Source organism: Mirounga angustirostris, unplaced genomic scaffold (assembly GCF_029215605.1).
Source record: "Mirounga angustirostris isolate CCGP_5_RB_7025 unplaced genomic scaffold, mMirAng1.0.hap1 SCAF_12, whole genome shotgun sequence".
Classification (NCBI taxonomy): Eukaryota; Metazoa; Chordata; class Mammalia; order Carnivora; family Phocidae; genus Mirounga; species Mirounga angustirostris.
The window spans coordinates 70,520,531-70,548,232 of NW_026991720.1; the positions used below are offsets into that span (position 1 = coordinate 70,520,531).

The following is a 27,702-nucleotide window of genomic DNA, read 5'->3' on the forward strand; positions in this document are numbered from 1 at the left end:
AGTAAAAACGTGACCTCATAGAGCAACTTGTTACCTGCTCATTTCTCTGTTAGTTAAAGGGGGCTGTGTAGCCAGTTTCGCTTTTTGGTTTTACTTTTAACAAAGAAATAGAAGCTTAAGAGGGCAGTGATTAAATATCTACATGTCTGTAACCTTTTAGAAGTTGTATAAGTATTGTCTGTTCCCGGGGTCATATTTTTCAAAACTATTGTTCATTACCTAAAAGAATGAAAATATTTTAAGTGATATCCTATTAACAGCCAGGAAACACTTGTCCTGACATTAGTAGATTCGTGTTTAGCAGGCCAGTGCTGAGCTCTAACCTTTGTATATACTACTTCCATATGCATAATGTAAAAATCTGTAAAATTCTGACCCAAGAGAAACTGGTTACATTAAAATATATGGGTAGTTGTGCTTAGAGAATTGGACAGAATCACGGATGGGTTTATTGGTGTGTCAAGATTGAGACTTGGAAGAAACTGAAAGATCAAATGTGTGCTATGGCGCAGGTTAGTTATCTTTTATTGTTTTCATAGTGCTCTGAATCCAAATTGGGGCAGGGCTTACCTCGGATGTGATTTAGGATATTGAAGTTGTTTGTTTCAGGAAGTTCTCTTTCTGTAGTTCCTTGGAAATTTTTCAAGATGTTGGAAGAGTAAAACATGTTGTTATGTTAAAACATTTTGTGACCTAGTTCTGGCCTAAGTATAGTTTTGTACAGGCAAATACACAGGGGATTTAGGCTTTTACTCTAATAGCTAAATGAACTCAAATATATACTGAATGTAAATTGCTTTGAAGGCGATGGATCACAAGTTAATAGATTCTGGACCTTGTTTTTCCTTTCATGAGCAAGACATTCCTTGGAGTTAAGGGGAGATTTATATTAAAGAGTAGCAAATTGTTTCCCTCTTTTGGAAATAAGCAAAATCACCCTCTGATGATAAAATATTTCTTTAGCCTGTCCAGATAGTTACTGAGGAAAGAAGCAGGAGGGGGGAAATGAGGATAACTTATTTAGTAGCTTACTGTTTAGGAAATGAAATATATTTAATAAAAGTGCAATTGCCTTATAATACCATGTGACTCAAAAATAATGAGACAAAGAAAAAAATGAAAGACACCATACTAGAACTTACATGACCAAATAAATCTTGTCCCACAGGAGGTAGTCCAGTTTTTCTAGCTCTGTTCTAATTGAACAAAACATTTTCAGACTCTTTTGGAATTGTCTTCAGAACTGTTTTATGAGCCAAACCCCAAAATCAACATCTTTACTTTATTATCACACCTCTTTTTGGACCCAAAAGAATATTACTCAGCCTGATCCCCCACTTAATTTATCAGACTTGGCTCAGGCTATTTCCAAAAATACAGTGTGCTCTTTTATAGGACAATCGAATATTTTTATTCATTTGTTTATTCATTCAGTGATGGAGGCTCAGCGCCTCCAGTGAGTCAGGTATGTTGTGGTGACACATAGGAGTCTGGGTCTGGAAGTGGGAGGGGAGAAGGGAGACAAGTGAGGATCACAGAAGATGCTCACCCCTCAGTAGCCTTTGCAGATGAGCAGGAGGTTACCAGATGGACAGAGGAGAGCTTTGTAGATGGAGGTATCAGGCACAGAGCAAAAATCACGCACATTTCAGGAACTGCAAGTATTTCAGGATGGGTAGAATCTAGTTAAAAGATGAGAATGAGGGGCGCCTGGGTGGCTCAGTCGGTTAAGCATCTGCCTTCAGCTCAGGTCATGATCCCCGGGTCCTGGGATCGAACCCACGGTTGGGCTTCCTGCTCAGTGGGGTGTCTGCTTTTCCCTCTCCCTCGGCCCCTCTCATGTGCTTTCTCTCTCTTGCTCTGCTCTTTTTCTCAGAGGAATAAAATTTTTTTTTAAATGATGAGAATGGATTGGTAATTGGGGCGAGATCGTGAAGGCCTTAGTAAGCCATGGGATGGAGGATACAGTGGTTAAGAGTGAGGGTTCTCCTGCCTGATTATCTGAGTTCAAATTCTGGCTCCTTCATTTATAAGCTTTATGACACTGGGCCATCTCTGAATCTTCCAGCCTTAGTTCTTTTCATCTGTAAAAGAGATGATACCTACTTTATAGGGTTAAGAGGTTTAAGTACGTAGACACAGATTAAGTTCTTTTAGAAATTTATTATTTATTTAATTTTTTTTCAGATTAAGTTCTTAGTACCATGCCTGGCATATAGTAACCACTCAATAAATGTTAGGTTTTTATACTGTTCCTTTTTCCTGTGGGCAAGAAACAATAATGGAAGTATTTTAAACAGCAGAATATACTTTTTTGCTTTGTGTAGCATTTGCCTACTCACTTCTTGAGATAGTCTCTTCCCTTGTTTTTTTTCTTTTTCAAATAGCTTTTTGACAAGTAATTGATATGCCATACAGTTTACCCAATTGAAGTGGGTGATTCGTTGATTTTAGTATATTCACAGGTTGTGCTAACCCATCACCATAATCTAATTTTAGAACATTTTCATTCCCCCTAAAAGAAGCCTCATCCCCATTAGCAGTCAATCCCCATTTCTTCTATCCCCCTGCTACCGCTCATCCTAGGCAACCTCTAATTTACTTTCTGTTCTTATATTTGCCTACTCTAGCCATTTCATATGAATGGAATCATTCAATATGTAGTCTTTTATGACTGGCTTCTTTGACTTAGCATAAGGTTTTCAAGAGTTATCCACATTGTAGCATGTATCAGTCCTTTTTGGTGACTGAATGCTATTCCACTGTATGTATATTACACATTTTATTTATTCCTTCAACCTCTGATGGACATTTGGGTTGTTTCCATTTGTTGGCTATTATGAATAATGGAGCTGTGAACATTCCTATACTAGTTGTTGGGTGGACATATGTTTTCATTTCTCTTAGGCATATATTGAGGAGTAGAATTGCTAGATCATAAGTTTGAGGAACTGCCAAACTCTTGCAGAGTGGCTGTACCTAATTACATCACTAATGTAGCACTATATGAGGGTTCCACTTTCTCTACATCTTTGCCAATATTTTTATTATCTTTTTAATTTTAGCAATCTTGGTATATATGGTTTTGCTTTGCATTTCTTAGTGACTAATGATGTGTGAACATCTTCTCCTGTGCTTTTTGGCCCTTATTCTATCTTTAGAGAAATGTCTATTCAAATCCTTTGCCCATTTTTATTTTACTTTATTTTCACGTTTATTGAGGTATATTTCACAACCTTGGCCCATTTTTAAGTTGGGTTATTTGTCTTTTGATTATTGAGTAGCAAGAGTTTTTAATATATTCTGGTTGCATGTCCCTTACCAGATAGGTGATTTGCAAATAGTGTGTCCCATTCTTTGGGCTGTCTTTTCATTTTCTTGATGATGTCCTTTATAGCACAGATGGCTCTAATTTTGATGAATCCAATTTACCTATTCTGTCTTCTGTTGTTTGTGCCTTTGGTGTCGTATCTAAGATATCATTGCCTAACTCAGGGTCATGGAGCTTTACTCCTATGTTGTTTTCCAAGAGTTTTATAGTTTTTAGCTCTCACAATTAGGTTTGTGATCCATTTTGAGTTCATTTTTATGTATGTTGTGAGGTGTAGGGGTCCAACTTCAGTATTTTGCGTGTGAATATCCAGTTATCCTGGCATGAATCGTTGAAAAGTGTATCCTTTCCCCAACTTTTTGGCACACTTGTTGAAAATCAGTTGAGCATAAACATGAGAGTTAATTTCTGGACTCTTCATTCTATTCCATTGCTCTGTACGTGTATCTTTATGGTAGTACCATACTGTCTTGAGGATAGTAGCATAGAGTAAGTTTTAAAATTGAGAAGTCCTCCAACTTTTTCTTTTTCAAGATTATTTTGGCTAGGGAGCACCTGGGTGGCTCAGTCATTAGGCATCTGCCTTCCGCTCAGGTCATGATCCCGGGGTCCTGGGATCGAGCCCCACATCGGGCTCCCTGCTCAGCGGGAAGCCTGCTTCTCCCTCTCCCACTCCCCCTGCTTCTCCCTCTCCCACTTCCCTCTCTCGTTGTCTCTCTCTCTGCAAAGTAAATAAATAAAATCTTGAAAATAAAAAAAAATTAAAAAAATTTTTAAAGTATATAACTTTTGATTTTTGCAGTGTCACTTAGAGAAATTTATCATAAGGTAACGAGACAATGTTACAAGAATAGGGGAATGGTTTAATAAGCTACATAAATTTAGTGCAATTTAAAATGGTTTTATTATATATAAACATGCATATATAGAGACTTGTGAAAGCGTTTGGTACATGGTGAAATTTTTTAATTGCAAAACATTTATGTAAAGTGTGATTCTCTTTTTGTTGAACAACAGTAGAAAATAAGCTCCAAGGGAGCAGGGATCTTGTCTCATTGACATTGATATCCCCAGAAGAGAGTAGGAGCTCAGTAAATATTTGTTGGTTGCATTGGTCTCTCTCTTTACTGCTTCTCTTGCCTTAGTCTATCTCTGTTTCTTACCTGAGCTTTTGCAGACCCTACCAACTTGTTTTCTTCGCCTCCAGTTTTATCCCCTACAGTCCAACTTCTGTTCTACAGTCAGAGTGGTATTTCCAAGTGGTACATCTGGCCATGACATTGCCTACTGAAACATCCTTTGGTTCTTCCCCAGTGCTCCTAAGATAATTTCCAGACTTCCTAGCCTGGATTACCAACCCCTTCGTAATTTCACTTCTGTGTACTTTTCCAGCTCTTCTCTTGCCATTTTCCAAGATAATCACCAAGTCATGCCAAACTATCCACAATTCCCCAAATATGAATTTTCCTGCGTACCTACATACCTTTGGACATACTGTTCCTTCTCCTCAGACCATGCCAAACTTCCCGTGTTTATCTGGCAAATTCCAGATCATCCTTTGAGATTCTGAGCCCCAGCTACATCCCCTCTAGGCACATAGGAGTGCCTCTTCTGCAGGGCTTCCATAACTGCAGAACTCTTTTGTAACCCCTAATATACAGGAGACAGACGTCTCTTTAGGGCAAGAGAGTTAGTGAGGGCAGGGACTATATAGTCTTCTGCCTTCAGCTCATCATCTAACTGCTGAACGGACTTCTGCTCTATCTCCATCTCAGGGCTTCCCAGTTTTGGTCTGAGGCCTGGTACCAATTTTCTCTCATCTGTGATGAAATTAGAAAAATAAGAGCCCTGCGGTGAATTTTTCAGAAAGCTAAATCTGTTTACATTTTGGGTGTTAAAATGTGCTTTTTCTAATGAAATGATGTTGATAGTAGATGGTAGGGTATATTTATGTCTTTAGTTGACAACATTCTGTCAGAGCCCAAAATTTGCTGGAAATTTTACAGTTCCCTGAAAACCAAAGGTCTGGGAACAGTGCTGTATCTCATGGGGTGGCACCAAGTCCCCAAAGTCAAAAGCCTATGAGTCATCCTTGGCTTCTCCTCCTTCCTCATCCCTCCACCCCCGCCACATTCAGACACTTAGCAAGTCCTGCCAATTCAACCTCCTAAATATTTCTGGAATCTGTACTCTCCTCTCCATCCTTGCTGCCAATTCCTTAGGACAGGCCCTCTTTATTTTCCCTGTACAACTGCAACAGTCTCCTGACTGGTCTTCTTGCCACTGTTCCCCTCTTACCCATGCCCGTCAGAACGAGCTATTTAAAAATTAGAAATGGATAAAAGTTCCTTATGGCATACACGGTTTTTCTCTAGTGGGATTTCTTGCTTTCCTTTGTTCACACCGTCTCCTGGTTTTGAGTGCCCTTTCTTTTCCACTTTCTTGGGTAACTCCTATGTAAGTTCAGTTGTCACTTCCTCTACGAACCCTTTCTTACAAGTCTGAGTTAGGTGCCCCCTTGCCTATATCCCTACCTCAGCATTTCCAGATTAGTTGGTAGTTCATCTTTTCATGTCTGCCTGCCCACTAGACTCCGAACAACTTAAGAAAATGTCTTTTATCCTTTGATCTTTCTATCCCTAGCACCCAGTACAATGCTAGAAAATAACAAATATTGAGTAAATGTTTGTTGGCTGAATGCATTTGTTTGGTATTATGATCAGGTGTACACTGTGGAAGATTTATGGACCAGATGGGGCTGAGTACAGGAAGTCTGCATGAGGCAGGGAACAGGGTAAAGGCCCTCTATAGAAGTTTAGACAAGAGTGATGAGTACCTGAACTCAGGAAATAGCAGTGGATAGAGAAACATTTAGGTGGTGGAATTGGTGCTTGATTAGATGTATGGGGTCATGGAAGAACCTAGGATTACTTGAAGGTTTCTGGGCTTAGAAAATTGGTTGGTTGGTGGTGTGGTTCACTGAAGTGTCTGTTCTAGACACTTTGAATTGAAATGTTTAGAATATTGGTTAAAGTTGTCCAAGCGGTGAGTGGGTATAGCGTTTGGGGAGAGAACTGTCTTGGAGAGACAGGTTGGGGATTCTGCAGCCTTTAGGTACTAAATGAAGCCTTGGCCGCAAGGGAGATAATGATTAGTTGTTGTTGGCTGTGTCGTAGAGGTGGTGGTGCATTGGGTGGGAAGAGAATGGGATCATGAGATTCTAGATGTTGGAGGTCGAGATCAAGGAGAAAGAAGCATGTGAAGGTTCTGATTGAAGTCCTGGTTGTGTGTGTTGCAGGTCTGTGATCTGGGCAAATTACTGTTTGCCTCCGCTTCTCCATCTGTAAAATGAGAATAGTAACGCCTAGTTAACTGGGATATTAAAAGAATTCAATGAGTTTGCATATGAGAGGTGTCGAGTATAGCCCTAGGCTCACTCTAGGGGCTCATAAATGGTAGAGAGAAGATTCAAGAAAATATTTCTCAGGACCTGAAGATGGTTTCAAAACAAAGAATTTTTCTTAGTGATTACATTGGAGATTATAGTTAACATCTTAAACTTAAAACATTTTAGTTTTAAACAATACAACTTAGCTTCTATGGTGTATAAAAACCTTTTTTCCTATACAGCTCCGTCCATCCCCTTTTATGCTATTATTGTCACACATTTCATCTTTACACATTGTAGGACCATTACCATAGATTGGTACTTACCATCATATGCATTTGTCTTTTTAATCGTATTAGGAAAAAAAGAGTTCCAAAACCAAACTACAATAATACTGGCTTTTTAAATTTTTACCTATGTAGTTAGTTACCTTTGTCAATGTTCTTTCTTTCTTCACGTGGCTTTGAGTTACTCTCTCCTGTCCTTTCATTTCAATCTGAAGACCTCCCTGTAGCATTTCTTTTTTTTTTTCTTATGTTATGTTCATCACCATACATCATCAGTTTTTGATGTGGTGTTCCATGATTCATTGTTTGCATATAACACCCAGTGCTCCATGCAGAATGTGCCCTCCTCAATACCCACCACCAGGCTAACCCATCCCCCCACCCCCCTCCCCTCTAGAACCCTCAGTTTGTTTTTCAGAGTCCATCGTCTCTCATGGTTCATCTCCCTGTAGCACTTCTTCGAGGGCGGGTCTCCTGGCAACAGACTCCCTCAGCTTTTGTTTATCGGAGCACGTCTTAATTTCGCCTTCGTTTTTTTTGAAGGGTAGTTTCTCTGGATATAGAATTCTTGGTTAACGGTTTTTCTCTCAGCACTTTAAATGTGTCATCCACTGCCTTCTGTCTTCCGTGGTTCTTTTTTCTTTCCCTCTAATTTATTTATTAATTTGGCCGGGGGGGGGGGTTGAAGGGGGGTGTGGAGAGCAAGAGTGCACAAGCAGGGGAAGCAGCAGGCAGAGGGAGAAGCAGGCTCCCTGCTGAGCAGGGAGCCCGCCGCGGGGCTCGATCCCAGGACCCCAGGATCATGACCTGAGCCGAAGGCAGACGCTTAACTGACTGAGCCTCCCAGGCGCCCCTATCTTCTATGGTTCTGATGAGGTGTTGGCTATTAAACAACGTTAGGTGGTGAGTAGCTTATACTTGCTGCTTTCCAGATTCTTTTTTTGCTTTTTGACAGTTTGATTTATAATGTGTCTCAGTGTGGATCTCCTGGCCTCACGTTAATGTGCCTAGAAAGCACTCAAATAAAGGATTGTAATAATGCAGCCAAATTAAACGATTGTAGTTTTGTAATAACAATGACTGCGAATTATCCATCGGTAGAAGACAATCAGTATATTGCGCTTAAAAAGTCAAGAAAATGTTCAATGCATGCTACAGAGAATTCCATTAAAAACTTTAATTTTTTGGGTGCCTGGGTGGCTCAGTTGGTTAAGTGACTGCCTTCGGCTCAGGTCATGATCCTGGAGTCCCGGGATCGAATCCCGCATCAGGCTCCCTGCTCGGCAGGGAGTCTGCTTCTCCCTCTGACCCTCCTCCCTCTTGTGCTCTCTCTCATTCTCTCTCTCGCAAAAAAAACAAAAAAAAACAAAAAAAAAACTTTAATTTTTAAAAATTGTTTGAGGGCTTACAATGGGTAAGAATCAGATATCAAAATTCTCACTTTCATGGATAATTGCCTGATAGAGTCCCAGTATGAGTTGTTCCTATGGTTCTTTGCAAAAGAAACATTCTTCCTTGGGGGACATATAGTTGGAGCTACATTTACAAATTCTTCTCCTTTAGTTTTTCATTGCTCTCAATGCCATGAAATATTTACCTTATTATATGAAATATTCCTAGAACAAAGATTAAACTCTAAAATAAAATTTGTATGGAGGCATACTAAATCATAACTTAATATTACACATTTTTACATCTGAACAAAACAACCTAATTCCAGATGCCTAAGTTTGGCAGTTGATAGAGCTTATCAGTTCTTTTTTAACTTTTCCAACTATGTTCTATTTTCTTATCTTTTAATATGGTTTCCTGATGGTGTCCTTAAAATATATTTATAGATTTTTTTCAGTTCTTTTTTTTAAAATATTTTATTTATTTATTTGAGATAGAGTGAGAGAGAGAGAGATTGAGAAAACACAAGCCAAGGGGAGGGGCAGAGGGAGAGGGAGAAGAAGGCTCCCGACTGGGCAGGGAGTCCGATGGGGGGCTCAATCCCAGGACCCTGGGATCATGACCTGAGCCAAAGGCAGACACTTCACCGACTGAGCCACCTAGGTGCCCCTTTTTTTTTCAGTTCTTAACACAGTAGTTGTTCCTGGAAATTTTGCTTGAATAGATCTAATTTTAAAATGTAAGATGTTAGAGGCGCCTGGGTGGCTCAGGTGGTTGGGGAGCCAACTCTTGATTGTGGCACAGGTCATGATCTCAGGGTCCTGGGATCAAGCCCCGCATCCTCTCTCTGCTCAGTGGGGAGTCTCTTTGAGGATTCTCTCTCCCCCCTTCTCCCTCTAGCTCTCTAATAAATAAATACGTCTTAAAAAAATAAAATAGAATGTAAGATGTTAGATGTTAATTTTTATGACTTTTAAAAAATGCTTTTATCATTTTGGTTGCTTATACCTTGTTATATTAGAAAGGGCGCTGAATTCTTAGCCATGAGACCCAGTTTTCTTACTCCTTCAGTTGCTTTGCCCATCTGCATTCTCTTGGCCTATGCTTCTTTATCTGTAAAACGATTGTACAGAACCAGATAATCTCTGAAGTGCCCCATACTTTCAAAATTCCATAATTCTACCATGCAGGATTTTTCTCTGGCTTGTCTGATAAAAACCTTAGAGCAGTTTAAAGAATTTGTGAGCTGTCACTGTTTCTCTTTTATTTCATGTTAATTCTGTTACTTTTGACCTAACAATTAGCCAAGCATCAGAAAAGTAGTTTTATTTTTCCTACATGCTTTTTTATGGGGTTGCTCCATATGGGAGAAAGATTAAAATCTCATCCCTTCAGTGAGACAATAATGCATACATAGTATTTTTTTTCTCCTAGAACCAATTTAAGAAGTTAAGTTGTTAACATTTAATTTTAAAAACTTGCCATTTCAGGATTGAGGATCAGGATTTTCTCAGTAACTCAGAGGAGCAGAGTGAAGAAAAGTATATGAGTGATGGAAGAAAGAAGACTTAAATGAGAAAAGAAGCTTTTATAACTCTTGTTTTTAAAATGGCGATTTTTTTATTATTAAAAATTGATATGCTCTCATTGTAGAAAGTCTAGATAGGCAAATAACAGGAAACACAGCTCAGTAATCTCATCACTGAGAGATAACCACTGTTAGCATCTTGATTTATCTTTCTACCATTTTGTTTATATATGCAGAATCAAACTGTACATATTTTTCTGAAACGTTCATTTTCTTTTAATAATAGATTATGAACACCTTTCCATGTTCAGTAAATATGAATCTGAATCATCTTTTTAAAGGCCACATAATCTGTGTATCTATTTATGTATCTACCTACCTATCTTGCCAGATTACTCTCCAGAAGGTTTTTGTTTGGTTGGTTGGTTGGTGGGTTTTTTTGTTGTTGTTTTTACCGATTTGTACTCCCACAGTGATGTGGGTCCATTTCACAAACCCTCACAGACGCTATGCCATTTTACCATTTAAAAATTCCTTACCCAGTTTGAAGGGCTTAAATAGTATATTGCTGATGTTTTCATTTGTTTCATTAAGTTATTACTATAGTTTTAACATTTTCTCATATGTTGATAGTCATTTATGTTTCCTTAAAAGGAACTAACTTCAATGGTTGTTTTATTAGATAAGAACCTAATCCTAAGTACCTGACTGAATTAGTGCTAGGCTAAATTTACTCACCTCAGAAGGATGTGATTATGAAAGATTTTTGGCTTACGGTGTAGGTAAAGTTTGGTTAGTTTTCTTCTAAGACCCAGCAGACAGCCTTCAGCACAGACAGCTGCCTCGTTTTGGCTGATTCGTCGTTTTTCCTCAAGAGAGGCCCAAAGCTGGAGAACGGGGCTTTTACAGGTCAGAAATGGAGACAGAACTGAATGTTGAAAGTTTTCCAGAATCCAGCACTCCTTCTGACTCAAGCCAGAACTGTTGACTTTACTTTCAAAAATACCATTTAACTCTTGTATTTTTGAGATGAGACTATCTTTTTCTACCTCTATTGGGTGAACTAAAGTGGGTTATTTTTCTAACTAGTTAAGGGAAGGATGTAAGAGGGCCTGGAGGATCAAGTCTTTAACTTTATTTTTCCTGTGAATTTTCTGAACATTTATTGTTTTCAGTCCAGCCTGGAAAGCATATACTGCTATATCCAAGTTTACCAAAGGCATTTGGGGATCCTGTCAGCCAGTGTGTCTCCTCTGCCATAGAGAGGTCTCTGACCCAAATGCTGCAGAGGTAGGATTGCACAATGGTTAGGAAATCCGACTCTGGAACCAGACAGCCTGACTTCAGATCCTATCTCCACCACTTACCCTCCTGTGCTTTAGGCAAAGTACTAAACCTCTCTCTGGCTCTTTCTTTCCTCCTTTTGTTTCTAAACAGCATTATTGAGATACACTTTACATACCATCAAATTTATCTGTGTAAACAGTTCAGTGGTTTTTGGTCTATTTACTGAGCTGCCCAACCATCACCATGATCTAATTTTAGACCATTTTATCACCCTGAAAATATCCCGGTACCCATTAATGGTCATATTCTATTCCTCTCCCTGCCCCAGCACCTCCAGCCCTAGGCAACGACTAATCCACTTTCTGTCTCTATGGACCTGCCTACTCTGGACCTTCCATGTAAAAGAAATCGTGCAATATATGGCCTTTCCTTACTGGTTCTTTTCACTTGGTGTAATCTTTTCAAGATTTATCTACGTCATACCATGTCTCTCTACTTCATTCCCTTTTTTAATCAAATGATACTCCGTTGTATGGATATAGTGCATTCTGTTTATCCATGCATCCATTGATGAACACTTGGGTTGTGACTACTTTTTTAGCTAGTGTGAATGAGGCTGCAGTGTTGTTTACGTACATCTGTTTCTTTATTCATAAAGTGAGCACCATCTCATAGAGTTGTGAGGACTAAAAAAGTCCAAGTATGTGGAAGTAGTGAGTGGATAGGGAGCAAACAGTGTTAGTTAATAAGTGCAACTTAGGAGTGTGTGTCCTCACTTAACGTCAATTACAAGATTTGACTTACTCAGGGTGCCATGCTTTCTTTCCTAACGACCTCTCCGAAGATCCTCTCTTTTCCTTTGCTGCTGACTTTTCCCTGAGTTACAATTCTGAAAAGTTTAATTCATTCAGCAAAACGTTTATTGAATACCTGCTGTGTGTTAGATGGTTACGCCAGGTGCATGGAGAACTAAAAGAACAGGATAAACGGAAGTATGCAGAGGCATTTCCAGTTTAAGGTTGTCTTTAGTTTGCTAATCGGTAGCCTCTGACCTGCCAGTAGGGTTTAGGACTTAGAGCCCCTGAACCCCACCTTCACACCAGATGCCACAGGTTTGGGGTCTCTTAATCCTTTCACTCTTGTCAGGCCTTTGTTTTGACCAGCTTATCTGTGTTTGTCAAGTGGCTGATGGAAGCTGACTGTTGTGTATAGTGATTGAGTCTCGGTGGAGACCTCAACAGGTAAAAGAGTAGTTAGTATCTCACTCCTGCGCTGTCCCTGGGGTTGCCGAATGGTGTCTATTCTAATCCATATGGAAAAGTCCCTAATTTTTTCAATTTGCAGGTTTCTTCTTTTTTGTAGAGCTGACTTCACGTGCTTTCTGAACTAATGCGTGTTGGAACTGGACTCAGCAAAAATATCGACTCAGCATTGTCTAGCTACCTGTGTTTTTTATCTCTTGACTTTGGGTGGGTAGTGATTTGCATGGTGACTTAGAATACACTTGTTGAATATTTTGCCTCTGCCACCGTCCTCTGCCCTATAAGAGAACAAATACATTTTTATGATTTCCTTATTTGTTTGAGCTCTGAAGTAGTGTTTCCTTTTTCCCGTAATAGCATAGAGTTAGCATAACGGAGTGATGCTACTACCTCATTCTTCTCTCTTTCATTCAGACAAAATGCATTAGCAGTTTAAAGAACTGTTTGATAACAGAAGAGTGCCTCTAGTGTTTGCTGGAGGACTATGAAAGCAGTTTGAATTCTGGGGGCGCCTGGGTAGCTCAGTGGGTTAAGCGTCTGCCTTCAGCTTGGGTCATGATCCCGGGGTCCTGGGATCCAGTCCCGCATCTGCTTCTCCCTCTCCCTCTACCTGCCTCTCTGCCTACTTGTGCTGTCTCTATCTCTGTCAAATAAGTAAAATCTTTTAAAAAAAAAAGAAAAAGTTTGAATTCTGTTGCTTAATGTCCATTTCAGGAATTTGTCTTGAATATGAGCAGAGTAGTCTACAGGTACGCCATATTCCCATTAGGACTTCCACAGAGCTTATTTGGGGCCTCGCTAATAGTATACCAATTTTGTACCATATGCCATCATACGGTAGCAGTGTGTTTCCATATATAGGAGTTTTACTGTTTGCTCTGTTTTAAATATTTACTGTCGTGCGAGCCATATCTTGTAAACTTGCCCAATTTGGGGGATTCCCACTTAACTTGTAAAACATTTTTTGGTTAATGGATGCAAAGATATTATTAGCTCATAGGTCCAGATTGCCACCTCTATATAGATAGAAGCTGAAACCAGATTAGTAGAAACTCTAAAGATGAACTAGAAGAAGATGAACCACTTAATTTTCTTATGAACACTCTCTTTAAGGCTATAAAGAATCAAGTGATTTAGTAAATAAAGGATGTTGACTTTGCATTCCCTTGTCAGATGATGGTAGCCTTAAACTTTAGCAGCACGAACAGATTTCCCTGCTTTAGAGTTGCAATCTGACATTTCACTTGACCCTTGGATAACACAGGTTCGAATGCATGCATCCACGTATATGCAGATTTTTCCCTATTAATACAGTACTGTAACTGTATTTTCTCTTTCCTTACTATTTTCCTAATAACATTTTCTTTGGTCTACTTTATTATTTTTTTAAATGTGGAACATTTCACTAATTTGCGTGTCATCCTTGCATGGGGGCCAATTTTAGTATATGTGCTGCGGAAGCGAACACCAGCTCTATTTTAACAATTCAGTATGTAGTACATATAACACACAAAATACGTGTTAATCGACTGTGTTCTCAGTAATGCCTCCAGTCAACAGTAGCCTATTAGAAGTTAAGTTTTGGGGGAATCAGAAGTTACACATGGATTTTTGACTGCAGGGGGGTCAGCACCCCTAAACTCTGCATTGCCCAAGGGTCAGCTTCCCTGGGCATTGTCCCCTTTTCAGCAGTAGGTAATGAGGTTGCTTAATTCAGGATTCTAGGAGAACATATCTCCGAGCATTGGGATTCAGCCCTTAAATTAAACTCTGTATCCTTGTGTTATTTTTAAATACTTCTCCTTGCCTCCTCACTTCCTCTTACCCCACTGAGTCCCTTCCTGTTCTAGGTTACATATTCCTGTTTGCTGTGAACTCATCTGTGTGTCTTCTTCTGCCTTTCTCCGCTTTTTCTCCACAAAACGTTTCTGCAGTCAGACCAGGAACCTCAAATAGGACTCCTTGGGAGAGATGAATTCGTCTGCTCTGGGGCTGTCAATTACTCTTGCCCAGGGGTCATGCTCCTGGAGGGACCATTTAAAGGGAAATTGTCTCCCAGCAAGTCAGGTCTGGTGCAGTCACCTAGAGGAAACTACTACTATTTATATGCTTGACCTTAATTCATTGTGTCTAATATATAAGACATATTTGAGGTCAGATATTGCTGTTTCAGAATCATTTAACCATTTCAAGATATGTATAAATGTCCTAGGATTATTTTTTGTGTGTGAGTAATAAAAGCCCAGCCCAAACTGGGTAAGCACAAAAGTGACGTTACTGGCTGATGTAACTAATAAATCCCAGGTTATGTTGGCACAAGTGGGGCCGGTGCTTACCAGTGTCTCCAGAATCTCTCGCCTGTATCGTTTCTCTGCTCTGGCTCTCTTCCCCATTGGCTGCATTCCATGGCGTGCTCACTAAAGTGGTGGCAAAGACAGCCATCGGCAGCTGCAGGCTTCTCTGTTGCCGGTTTGGTAATCCCAGAATAAAGAGAGCGATCTCTACTCTCCCAGAAGTTCTAGTAAAAGTCCTGGGACTGAGTCACATGGTCCTGTCCATCCCTAAATCAGTCAGTGTTACTCAGTCCAGAGCAGGTTACATGCTATGCTGCGCTCATGCCCCCAAAACCATATTGCCTGAGTAGGAGTGGTTCGTCAACAAAATATGAAGATATGGTTTATAGAGGAGGTAATAGGTGTTGGAAAGGCAGACATCACACATGTCTACTGAATATTAGGGTGTAGAATGAATGTACTTTGATGTGATATGTAGTTTCATGTTCTGTGTATAGAATTTATTTGGAATTAATGCACAGCCATACACCATTACTTACAGTTTGATATATCAGTCTTCTCTCCCCTAACTGGATAGTAAAGCTCTTAAAGACCATACCCATCTTACATCTTTTGGAATCTCCAAGACTTAGTACCACTCCTGCACATGGTAGGTACTCATAAATGTTTATGGACGCTGCAGAAATGGCAAGTTCCTTCTAGCAGCATTTTCATTATTGTTGGTGGCAAATACCTCTGGAGTTACACCATTCAGTGTTGGTTTAGAACAAGTGCACACACAGTCCATATTTAATGAGCAAATGGAGAACACCCTGGCCAGTATCCAGTATGCGTGAACATAACCTCGGGTACATGCAAGCTACACGCCCAGAATGTGCTTCGTGGACTATATAGAGAAAGAGAGATAAAAAAGAATTCTTCTCAATTCCAAAGACTGGCCGTAGTTCAAATAAAATTTTATTTAGCGCCCTTAGGCAGCCGTGCCAGACTTCTCTCAGCTCTTGAACTATTTGATGTCCCAAACATTCAAGGGTATGAAAAAAAAGTGACAGGAAAAAAAATCCTCATAGAACTTCCTGTGACAGGTCAAAGTTTAATCACAGCAAATAATGCAGATTTCCCTTTTCTTATAACCACAACAGAAAGGCGGGGCTTGTGTTTACAAAGCATGTTGTTTGGGAGACCTTTGTAAATTGTAATCTTTGGAAATCCCAAACCTATTGGATGTAATCCCATCCATTAGACAAAGGCAACTTGCCTATGCAGTAGATCCAGAATAGCAAGTTAAATGGAAAACATGAACAGGAAGCAGTCATTAAGAATTACAATGGGTAGGATACAGAGTTAATTCACGGAGAAATTTTGTTATGAGATAATGACATCACTAGGACAGCTGGAAAGCTGAGGGCTGTGCTGGACCCTGTGCTTTGCTCTCTGCCCCGCAGCTGAGGGGTCAGGACTATAGAGACAGGGAGAGAACTTTATGGGATAGTTAGCGGCTTGGCTGACTTAATTGTGAAATGGTAATGACCTATCTGGCTTTTTTGGATTGCCTTTTGCATAGCTAAACTGGATTCATAGACTTAGTGAATGCTGAGAACCACTTTTCATTTCCCCTTTCTGAACATTCACTTGGATCACATTAAGCTAGGCTCTAATGGATACGTATCGAATGGTAGCTTTGATTTCCTCCAAACGTCCTCTGAGATATTTTGTTCATATTCAACACAGTATGAATATATTTCTCTTATGGAACTATAGTCATGCAATCATTGAAATGGTGTTTTTGTCAGTTTACTGAATAGCAAAAAAAAAAAAAAAAAAAAAAGTTTTAGAAAGTCTTAGGATGTTGGTCAACACAAGGAATCATACAGTTGAAGTTATTTTCCAGTGTTTATTTTCAAATGTTCAGACCTGTCTGGCTCTTTCGTTTTGCAAGTGTAGGGGTTATAGGCAGCCTGGCCACATTCCTCATTGATTTATATAAATATATTACAGATTGTTAACCTCCTGCCAAATACCAGGGATTTCAGTTCTTGTTTAGCTCAGTTGCTTTATGTGAGACTTATTTGTTATATTAAACATCTATGTTCTCTTTATTGCCCACCACATTGACTATTATTTATTTGATTTGGGGTAATTCCAGAGGGAGTCATTGTAGACAGAAAAGCATCATAAATATTATGTTCTAAAATTCCTCAGATGAATACAGGCCTTTCCTGCTATTTGAAAGTAGAATGTTCCTGGGAAACCTTTTGTAGGCTGAAATGGTGTAAAGTGAAGAAGCAGTTACCATTAATTTATGTGGAAAATTTTTTGAGTGTTCCCAGACCCAAAAAGTAACCTCTCCTAGGCTTTTCTGATACCTTAGGACACATCTTGCTAACGGGTGCACAAAATAAATCGAGGTAAAGCACAGATGCTCACCGAGAGCCTCCAAAGCTAAGGCGGCTTAATGCCCAGAGGCTGAGTATCATTGTGAGGAGGAGCTTGGGGGTGCCCCCTTCACTGTTTGGGATGCGTGCTGCCTCTGCAAAGGCTCACTACAAAACAAATATTGAGGGGCACCTGGGTGGCTCAGTCGTTAGCATCTGCCTTCGGCTCGGGTCATGATCCCAGGGTCCTGGGATCGAGTCCCACATCGGGCTCCCTGCTCTGCGGGAAGCCTGCTCCTCCCTCTCCCACTCCCCCTGCTTGTGCTCCCTCTCTCGCTGTGTCTCTCTCTGTCAAATAAATAAAATCTTAAAAAAAAAAAAAAAAAAACAAGTATTGAATGCTATTTTCACTTTTCTCCCTTTTTCCTAAAAGCACAAATCCTCTTTGAGATTTCTTCAGTTAGTGAGAACAGCTGTACTAATGTAGGACTTTTGTAAAAGGGCAGTGGCGTGAACTTTCGAAGACTGGGGAATACCTGTATTTATAATTGTTGACTCAAAATGCATTTCCTACACATAAGATAGTGTAGACTATATAAACTAGCATAACTTTTTTTTTTCTTTACAGTGATAATGTTCACTAAACAAGACTGAATTTTGTATTTTAGCGTGGAGCAGCATTTCCCAAAATGTCTTCAGTGGAGTCCTGGCTCTGTAAGATGTTGACCATCGGCATTGGAGCCAAAGAAGGTCCTTCCAGGACCTCTCCTTCCCTTCATGTCACTTGTGAATTTCTAAGGAGAAAGTAATACGCTGCATTTGCAGCATCCTAAGTGGCCGGAAAGGCAGCCCCGCAGGCTGCCGGCTCCAGACACTGATGACTTACAGCGAGGAGGCTGTAAGAGGGTTTGTTCGGAGGGGAGTGATGGCTGCAGGGCACCGGAGGCAGTAGGGTGGGAGGCCCGCGGGAGTGGCAGGGATCTGGGAGCACTTCCCCAGCGTTCAGGGCTGGGAGAGCGGCGGCCAGGGTCCCAGCCACGGCCGAGTCTGGGGAGGGAGCGGCCGCAGCAGTGGGCAGAGGAGCTGGAGTGGAAACCGGCCCGGGAGAGAAGCCGGTGGGCTGTGGGCGTCCTTCCCATCAAGAAGCTGGGCCCGGCGGCCGTGGACTCCAACCCCTGCAGGCGCCTGATGGCACTGAACCGAGTGGGCATCGGAAGCGACTGCGAGGAGGAAATCTGTACCTTTGCTGTAGCCATAGTGGGGTCGGCGGAGTCGGTAGCGTGCCTGCTGACGTGGCCTTGCTACGTTGCTACTCTTTGACCACGACAAGGAGGAACTGGCACATATGAATAGACCTTTCTTCCAGCCTATCCTTCCAATCAAGCAGGATTAAGTAAAGTTCAAGCAGCAGAATATGCTTTGAGGAACATTAACCCAGATGCTCTTTAGGAAGTATGTAACTGCAATATAACCACAGTAGAAGACTTTCAGCATTTCATGGATGAGAGTAAGTAATGGTGGATGAGAAGAGGGAAAACCCCTTAACCTAGTTCTTAGCTGTGCGGACGGTTTTGAACCTCGGGTGACAATAAACACAGCCTGTAATGAACTTGGGCAAACGTGGCTGGCGTCTGGGGTCAGTGAAAATGCAGTTTCAGGGCATATACAGCTCATAATTCCTGGAGGGTCTGCTTGTTTTGCACGTGCGCCACCAAAGTGCTGCAAATACTGATGAGAAGACTCCTAAATGAGACGGTATGTGTGCCCCCAGTCTTCCTACCACTGTCGGCATGGTTGCTAGGAGCTTGGTACAAAATGTGTATAAAGTTTCTGTTAAACTTTGGTACTGTGAGTTTTTACCTTGGATATAATGCAGTGCAGGATTTTTTTCCTGCTGGGACCGTGAAGCCAAATCCTCAGTGTGTTGACAGAAATTGCAGGAAGCAGCAGGAAGACTACAAGGACAAGAGGTTGTTCAAGAAGAAGAAGAGGAGATAATATGTGAAGATAAGGGATGGGGTATTGAGTTGGTATCTGAGGTTTCAGAGGAGGAACTGCAGAATTCTTCAGGTCCAGTTCCTGACTTACCTGAAGGAATGACCCTGCCATAAACAATTCCCGAAAAGCAAGAAGGTTCTATACCTGAGGTGTAACTGTGGAAGATTCTGGTGAAAGCTTGGAAGACATCATGGCCAAGATGAAGAATATGTAGATAATAGACTGACCTATATTTTATTTCCTGAGTTTAAGCCTATTTCCTTGCAATTAAAAAAAAAATCATTTAAAAACTGGCAAAGCTTAGGGCAACATTAACTGATAATAATCTTCGCAAAATTGTTAACACTCTTCGAAAATACTGTGTTACTCGTTGCTTTCTCCCTTCAACTAAATCAGTAATTCCCCTAAAACTTTCTAGTTAAGAAAACTTGAAAACTTAGCCACTGAACTGTTTTGGCCTTTTGGGAGGGGTGCGAAGAAATGACCAATTTGATGCCATATTTCTTTTCTTTCCAGTAAGCCTTTGTGGTCTGTTACCTGAGGCATGGACAATAAAGTAGTATGTGGTTCTCAAATATAGGGTGAGAGCTAGCAGACATCTACTCACTGTGTTTAGAATCACTCTCTACAAGAATACTACTACTATTAACTTGGCTAACAGGAATAAATTTAGGCTAAGATCATCTAGATTATACCATCATATGAGCTACCTTTTGGATATTTCATTTAAATTTGATTCTCTAGATAATTTGATAGTTTCCTGTACTGGGGGCATAAAAGAGACCTAAATTACCTGTGCAATGACTGACATGTATTTATTCACTGGAAGAGTGTCATTTACCCTGATACGAGCACTACATTATAATTGATAAACTGGTTTTCTCTGGAGTTGCACACAAATAATAAAAGCTTAGAGAGCCTTGGTTAAATAAACTCCCAATGGTTTGGAGACCAATAAAAAACATGCATGTATGGGGCGCCTGGGTGGCTCAGTTGGTTAGGCGACTGCCTTCGACTCAGGTCATGATCCTGGGGTCCTGGGATCGAGTCCCGCATCGGGCTCCCTGCTCGGCGGGGAGCCTGCTTCTCCCTCTGACCCTCCCCCCTCTCATGTGCTCTCTGGCTCTCTCATTCTCTCTGTCTCAAATAAATAAATAAATAAATAAACTGTTTAAAAAAAAAAACATGCATGTATAACCATTATCAGTAGGATGTGACTATGCTGTGCTAATCTTCTATTTTGATGATTTTTTGCTTTGAAGATATGAATGTCTACATTGTATCTGTGGGGAAGAAATGTTGGCACAAAATGAAAACTGCGATCTTCACTTGTAAAATAAAGTTCTAAAATCTGATTTGAGAAAGTCCACCCCCAAAATAATAGCACCTTAAAAAATAAAAAGAATTATCTCCTTGAACCAGCATGAGCCACTTCTACCTAATGCCATTCTTTTTGTAACCTTGAAAAATAAAATAATTATATACATTAAAATTTATACAGGGATGTTGTATGCTATGCACGGTCACACATATCTCTTTAAAATTCCACATTTTAAAAATTGCCAATTAGTGGCGCCTGGGTGGCTCAGTTGGTTAAGCGTCTGCCTTTGGCTCAGGTCGTAATCCCAGGGTCCTGGGATCGAGTCCTGCATCAGGCTCCCTGCTCAGCGGGGAGTCTGCTTGTCCCTCCCCTCGTCCCTCCCCGTGCTCATGTGTGCGCTCGCGCGCGCTCTCTCTCTCTCAAATAAATAAAATCTTTAAAAAATTGCCAATTAAAATGAGTGCCTTTTCTCCATGGCTTATGATTTAGAGCAATTGGCAGTGGCTTCATGGGCTCACCTTTGCCCATTTCGTGTGTGGAGTCCGGTTGCTTCAGGTACCATCGGTGAGTCTTCATATTTTGAAGAGAATGTTATAACTTTGAGGAAAATAACTTGGGTGGGTTAGATGTTATTCTTGAATTGTGTCATACAAACAGTGTTTGAAAGCATGGTTTCAGTAAAATGAAGCAACAGAGCATACTGCCACGACAGTTAGGTAACTAACAACGGTTTGGAAGCAGGCTTTTTGGTTCAGCAGTGTTTTATGATCATTTTATTCTCCAGTTACGTCCCCGTCAAATTTTTTTTTCTTTTGGAAATTACTAAAATGTCATATATTACAAACTATAAGTGCAGGAAGAACTAGAGTTACTAAAATCAGTGCTGACCTGAGGCAGTGGTAAAAAAAAAAAAAATGTATTTTTTTTCATGAAGGAAATGTATTAATTATAATGGAAAACATTTTAAAAGTAATATTTAAGAAGCACTCCTGTAGTGGTGCAGTTCCCATGTTTGTGTTTGAATTTAGTGCATGTCATTTTTGATTCATTGCTGTTTTATTTTATTACAAAAATAGAAGTAACCTATACAAAGAAGCTTGGTGATTGTGGAACTCCTTTTTCTTCTTCAAAAGGAAGAAAAAAAGTGAAGCTGGCGAAGTATGTAGGTTTTATAATGGAAAGAAGAGGGTTCAAAGGAGCCCATTAATAAATGGGTTCATTCTACCAAACTGAAGTTGTTTTGATAAACTTCCCAGGTGTCGAATTCATGCATGATAGTGATCATCATTGTCATAGTATGGCACTCATACGATGATTTATCTTTAATAAATTTATTAGGAGTTTTTACTTTATTAGAATAGTTTTCCAGAATAAGTCACATTAGTGACATCAGAAGACTTTGGAATTTGAAAAAAATCAAGTTCAGAAGTAGATGATTAAAACTTAGAAATCAGGGCACCTGGATGGCTTAGTTGGTTAAGCATCTGCCTTCGGCTCAGGTCATGATCCCAGAGTCCCAGGATCGAGCCCCGCATCGGGCTCCCTGCTCAGCGGGAAGCCTGCTTCTCCCTCTGCCCCTCACCTTGCTCTCGTGCTCTCTCTCTCAAATAAATAAATAAAATCTTTAAAAAAAATGTTTTTTAAATAAAACTTAGAAATCAGGGGCACCTGGGTGGCTTAGTCAGTTGGGCGTCCGACTGTTGGTTTCAGCTCCGGTCATCATCTCATGGTCCTGGGATCCACCCCAGTCGGGCTCAACTCTGCTTCAGATTCTCTCTCTCTCCCTCCCCCTCCCCCTCTGCCCCTCTCCCCCTGCTCACAGGCGTGCGTGCGTGTGTGCACACACTCTCGCTCTCTCTCAAATAAATAATAAAATCTTTAAAACTTAGAAATTGGAATATTTAGAAGTGAATAAACGTGAGAAGAAATTCAGTCGATCTTAACTGATTTTGGTGGAGTTGTAGAACTCATCCCAACCTGCCCATAATTAAAAAGTGGCGTGGATCTGGCTGTGAAGTGTGTGTGGTTGGTGGCGGTGTCCATCCCACCAGATTTAACTTAATTACAGTGTTCTTTAGCTTATGTTAAAGCTTAGTTTAAATTCACAGAGAAGTACCAAATGTTGTGGGGCCCCATTTAGCCCAGAAATGCAGTGGGGTGGCCTGGTTAACCAGCTCGGCATTAAAAATTCAACAGAGGTAATAATACAAAGTACATAATTGAGAGTCAACCCTGCATTTCAGTGACGGGTTATATGCACATTTGTAGTTAGTTTCTTTGAAGAGAAAGAAAGAGTGTTTATTTGGTTTTTAAAAATGAAAGAAAAGACTAAGAATAGCATTTTATTAGCCTTTTCTTAGTATTTATATTACATTCTTGTCAAATTACTTACAGCTTGTTTACAGGTGGTTTGTTTAATTATTCAAACATGTGGTGAGCATCTCATGTGCTGGATAGCGTCCTGTGTGTGGCTGAAAGTAAAGAAGAATTTGTCCTTGGGCTTGAAAATGCTTTTGCCTACTGAAGGCTTCACTTATTTTAAAACTTGAATTTTGACTTAGTCATGGAATTGTATGGAAGACCTTAGATTCACCCATCCAAACTTAATTATAAAGTCTGTTACTCTGTATCAGTTAAAGGTAATGTAGCTTACTAATGCAGTTTCAAATACCCCTTCTCTCCCCCCAAAAATGTTAAAATTTCAGTTTTCATTAGCATGATATTTGGAATTTTTAAACCAAGAATTTATGTCCTTTCCAGGGAAATGATTTGATTCACCAGGATGAGAAGTCCCTCTTAGAAATAACCCAAATTTCTCTGTATTTCATCATCCTTATTTTCACAGGCATGATTGTAACACCTTAAATTCCAGGAAAATCTTCACTGCAGAGTCCAGCATCTCCAAAGAATGCTTAATCTGTCTCTTTAATAATTCTTGAACTGTGTGCTAAGAAGAACCATATTTTTCCTAGGCTGCAGTTTTTTAAACTATCTCTGTTGGCAAGTTGTACGTTAAGTAAGGTCTTAACTAAGGAAACTCTCCAGGCAGACATTCTTACTCTCCAGTCATGTTGTTTTCTCTTTGCTGCTATGGATTTTGTCCTCACTTAATCAAGTGCTTCTCTCCTGAATCTCATATTGCTATTAGAGTATCAGATCCCATTGGGCATCCTTACATATTATCACTATGATGAACACTGGTATTTTTTTTTTCCTATTGTATGATTGAATTGCAGGATATATGTAAAACATACAGGTTACTTCTTTGCTTATTGTCGCCTACTTAATATCTCTTTCTTTTTTCTTTTAGGTTGTTTGATGTATGCACAGTGTCACGGACAGACAGAGAAACCAAACTGACATTAGTGTTTGAACATGTTGATCAAGACTTGACCACTTACTTGGATAAAGTCCCGGAGCCTGGAGTGCCCACTGAAACCATAAAGGTACCAAGAATCATCATTCTGCTTGATTAAATAGTCACACTATTATAGACCATTAAGCAATCGCATTTCTTACATATGAAAATTGCCAGAGAGGCGCCTAGCTGGCTCAGTCAGTAGAGCATGTGACTCTTGATCTCAGGGTCGTGAGTTCAAGGCCCACGTTGGGTGTAGAGCTTACTTAAAATATTGACAGAATTAGAGCTTTTGGAACTCAGTATATAATTAAGTATATCAACTAAGTGAGATGTTCAAAGAATGAGATAAATTCAAATTCATTAATTTTAGGACTCAGTGAAAAAAACCTTTTTAGTTTTAATACATATTAAAACTACTGAAAAGTATCTATATGTACATTATCTGGCCCTAACTTTAGAAGGTATAGTGTCGTGAATACATCTCAGTCTTTTTCTGATCATTCACAGACTCTGAGGGACATAATTTGAAACTTCAGGCATAAGCATATTGCATATTATAATTGTATACTGACTCCAGGATGTAAATTATACTATGTAAATCTGAAATATGGTTCTTAGGCCCTTCTTTCTCCATTTTTTTTCTCATTCATGAAACACTTATAGGAAGCCACAGTACCCCACTATCCTAAACCCTTGGGATTCAGGGATGACTTAAGACTCCTTAGAGATCAGCAAGCTAGATGTGCTGGATTGACCAGAAGTCCTTTCTTCCTTTAAATCTAACGGAAAAACCTGCATAGGAAGTTTTGTTGGTCATACTTCTGTTCTGCTTAGTGGAACTTCCCAGTATATCTCTTAGATCAATGAGCATCGCATGCAGGTCTTCATGAAGACCCTTTCTTTCATTTATGTGTTTTAGGTGACTTAACTAAACAGACTCCTTACCTAATCATTCATTGTTTAGAAGTGGGTTCTAAAATTCAGCATCATTTTAGATAGGAGGTAATAGCTGGAAATACTTTATCTTGTCTTTTCGTGATAGCTAGGTGGCGTTTTTAGATACTGACACATTTAGAACTTGACATACTGAATGATTTATTCCTTTGGTTTTAGATTGATAAAGGGTTTATGTTCCCATCTGCCTTCCATAAAAGAGTATGATGCTCAGTAGTGCACTCATTTCTTCCTCAGCAGTTTCAGGGACTTGAAGGCCCTTGAAATGTAGGTATTCCTGCGGTGCCTGGGTGGCTCAGTCAGTTAAGTGCCTGATTCTTGATTTCAGCTCAGGTTATGATGTCAGGGTCATGAGATCAAGCCCCAAGTGGGCTCAGCACAGAGTCAGCTTGAGATGATCTCTCTCCCTCTGCCCCTACCCCCCCCCCCCCGGCTCACGTGCACATGCTCTCTAAATAAATGAATAAAATGTTTTTAAAAAAGTGAATGTAGGTATTCCTTCTTACCTGTTCTTGGCCCTCTTCTCCTCTATCCCTGCACCCCTCTTTCCTCTCACTTTCTAGTCCAGTGTGGCTTCAGTTCTCTCCTCTATGAGTTTGTCTGAAACCCCTTGTTCATCCTGCAGGGCATAGCCCCTTCTCATGGACTCTGTCTGCCAAATTAGACTCTTTGTGTGATTCATGATTTCCTACCTATGTGGTCCCCCTCCTCAGTGTCATTTCTTTGCCCCCCTCCACCAATAACTATCTGCTGAAATATGAGGCCCACTCCAGATAGCATTTGATCAGCTTTTATAGCTGGATGCAGTCTCATTGGTCTTACAGCGCTGGTTCTACACATCTCCCCCTCTTGGTCCTATTTTCTACCTTTAATTGTGATTATTTATGTCCATATTCATTCATCTTGGTATCCTGACATTCGGTATGCAATGATCTTTACACATAAGTACTCAATAAATTAGACACATTAACAACCTTTCTTCAGATATGATTATTTTAAAATTATTTTTAAATGACTTCCAACAGCTTAAATATATACTGTCAGAAACATCATCAGCTTCTTCGGATGTAGTTAGTTCTAAGTTCAAAATTATTTTGAGGGGAGGGTCATTTTTAAGCAGCAAGACAAGGTAACTATATATTTATGCCATACGTTACCACTTGCATAGATAACTTGAGCTGCACATTAAATTCTCCTGGCATTAGAGGCTGCTGGGTGGAATCATTTACAAAAGTATCTGTGTAGTTAAAATGGTTGATAAGCCAGAGTGATGCATTGTGCTAAAGTTTGATCAGGCAGGTGTAGAAACGAAGTGGGTTGGGGGGAATTCTTTCTTCTTTCTTTCTTTCTTTCTTTTTCTTTCTTTCTTTCTCTTTTTTTTTTTTTTGAGAGAGAGAGAGGATGTGGGTGTGGGGGGTGGGTGCAGAGTGAGAGGGAGAATCTTACGCAGGCTCTACGCCCCAGTGTGGAGCCCAATGCAGGGCTCAGTCTCTTGACCCTGAGATCATGACCTGAGCCAAAATCTAGAGTTGGATGCTTAACGGACTGAGCCACCCAAGCACCCCAGGTTGGGGGGAATTCTTGAGGGTGGGGGTGCCTGGGTGGCTCAGTCCATTAAGTATCTGCCTTTGGCTCAGGTCATGATCTTAGGGTCTTGGGATCGAGTTCTGCATAGAGCTCCCTGCCCAGTGGGAGTCTGCTTCTTTCTCCCTCTGCCTGCTTCTCCCCCTGCTTGTGCTTGCTCTTTCTTTCTCTCTCTCTCTCTGGCAAATAAATAAATAAATAAAATCTAAAAAAAAAAGTTGGTATTCAGGATAAACATCTGTTAGTTTCTGGTTAGTTGGGGTTCCGGTTAGTTGGGGTTCTGGTTAAATGAATTTTGTAAGGACTCAGCCAGAAAACAAATATTTTGTTTTTGTATAGGTTTATTTATAGGCAGTCTCAATAACCAGATAACTAGATCAAGAGAGTATTGTTATTATGAACAACCTATTGGGAGAACAATTGGATTCTTATATAGAATGTTTTGTGTAATAAGAGTTTTTCTGAGTATATTGGTACAAATATTTATTGAAAATTTACAGAGTTTTGTGCTTTGGGGAACATAAAGATGAATTAGTCAAGAAGCTTACTCTCAAGGACCTTAGAAAAGATAAAGTACACCCCGAAGCATGTGGTACACACTTTCTTATGGTTATTTCAATAGTTTAGGGAGTGTTTTCAGGTTAAAAAAAAAAAAAACACTTATGAATGAGCACAGTCTACAGCTGATTCTTTGTATTATGGTACCAAAATATTTTCTAAAATGTTCTTCAAAAACACAGATATTAGTACTGACATTGTCTTGGAAGTGTCAGAACATGCCATATTGTAAAATAATTATAAATATGCAAAAAATCTTAACATGAAATAGATATAAAACAGAAAAATCAAGAAAAGACCTCCTATGAGATCATTTAAGCTAAGGGAATTTTCCTCAATGCCCTGCCCTCCACCACGTTTTCTGGGGCGCTGTTTACCGGTTACCCACTTAAGTTCAGGATATTCTAGTGCCCGCTCAGGACATAAATTACAGGAGGTGAGCAGAACTTGGTTAAAACTGGAATGCTCCATGGTCTCTGAGTAGATATGACAGAGGTAAAATCTTTTTGTTTAGTATTTTCATCAACGTGTTTATTAGAAAAGAACCCAGGGGGCGCCTGGGTGGCTCAGTCGTTAAGCGTCTGCCTTTGGCTCAGGTCATGATCCTGGGGTCCTGGGATCGAGCCCTGCATCGGGCTCCCTGCTCCGCGGGAAGCCTGCTTCTCCCTCTCTCACTTCCCCTGCTTGTGTTCCCTCTCCCACTGTGTCTCTCTCTGTCCAATAAATAAATAAAATCTTAAAAAAAAGAACCCAGGATGGGCTTATTTGATCTGCTTGTTACA

The 27,702-nt window shown here is 40.1% G+C and overlaps 1 protein-coding gene and 1 pseudogene across 5 annotated transcripts in view; both read left to right on the forward strand.

Annotated features, from left to right (window-relative positions):
• The window catches only part of LOC135362114 (ubiquitin-like modifier-activating enzyme 5), a 60,554-nt pseudogene extending 38,906 nt beyond the window's left edge, over nucleotides 1-21,648 (forward strand). The window contains exon 3 of the transcript XR_010406538.1: nucleotides 1-21,648. This exon is cut by the window's left edge and continues 20,400 nt beyond it. The product of XR_010406538.1 is annotated as a ubiquitin-like modifier-activating enzyme 5 (transcript).
• Nucleotides 1-27,702, forward strand: part of CDK6 (cyclin dependent kinase 6) — a 240,900-nt gene that overhangs the window by 42,368 nt on the left and 170,830 nt on the right. For all 4 annotated transcript variants that reach the window (XM_045864706.3, XM_045864708.3, XM_045864707.3 and 1 more), the window contains exon 3: nucleotides 23,774-23,909. In XM_045864706.3, coding sequence (XP_045720662.1) covers nucleotides 23,774-23,909 — 136 coding nt within the window. The remainder of the gene's footprint in view (nucleotides 1-23,773; nucleotides 23,910-27,702) is intronic.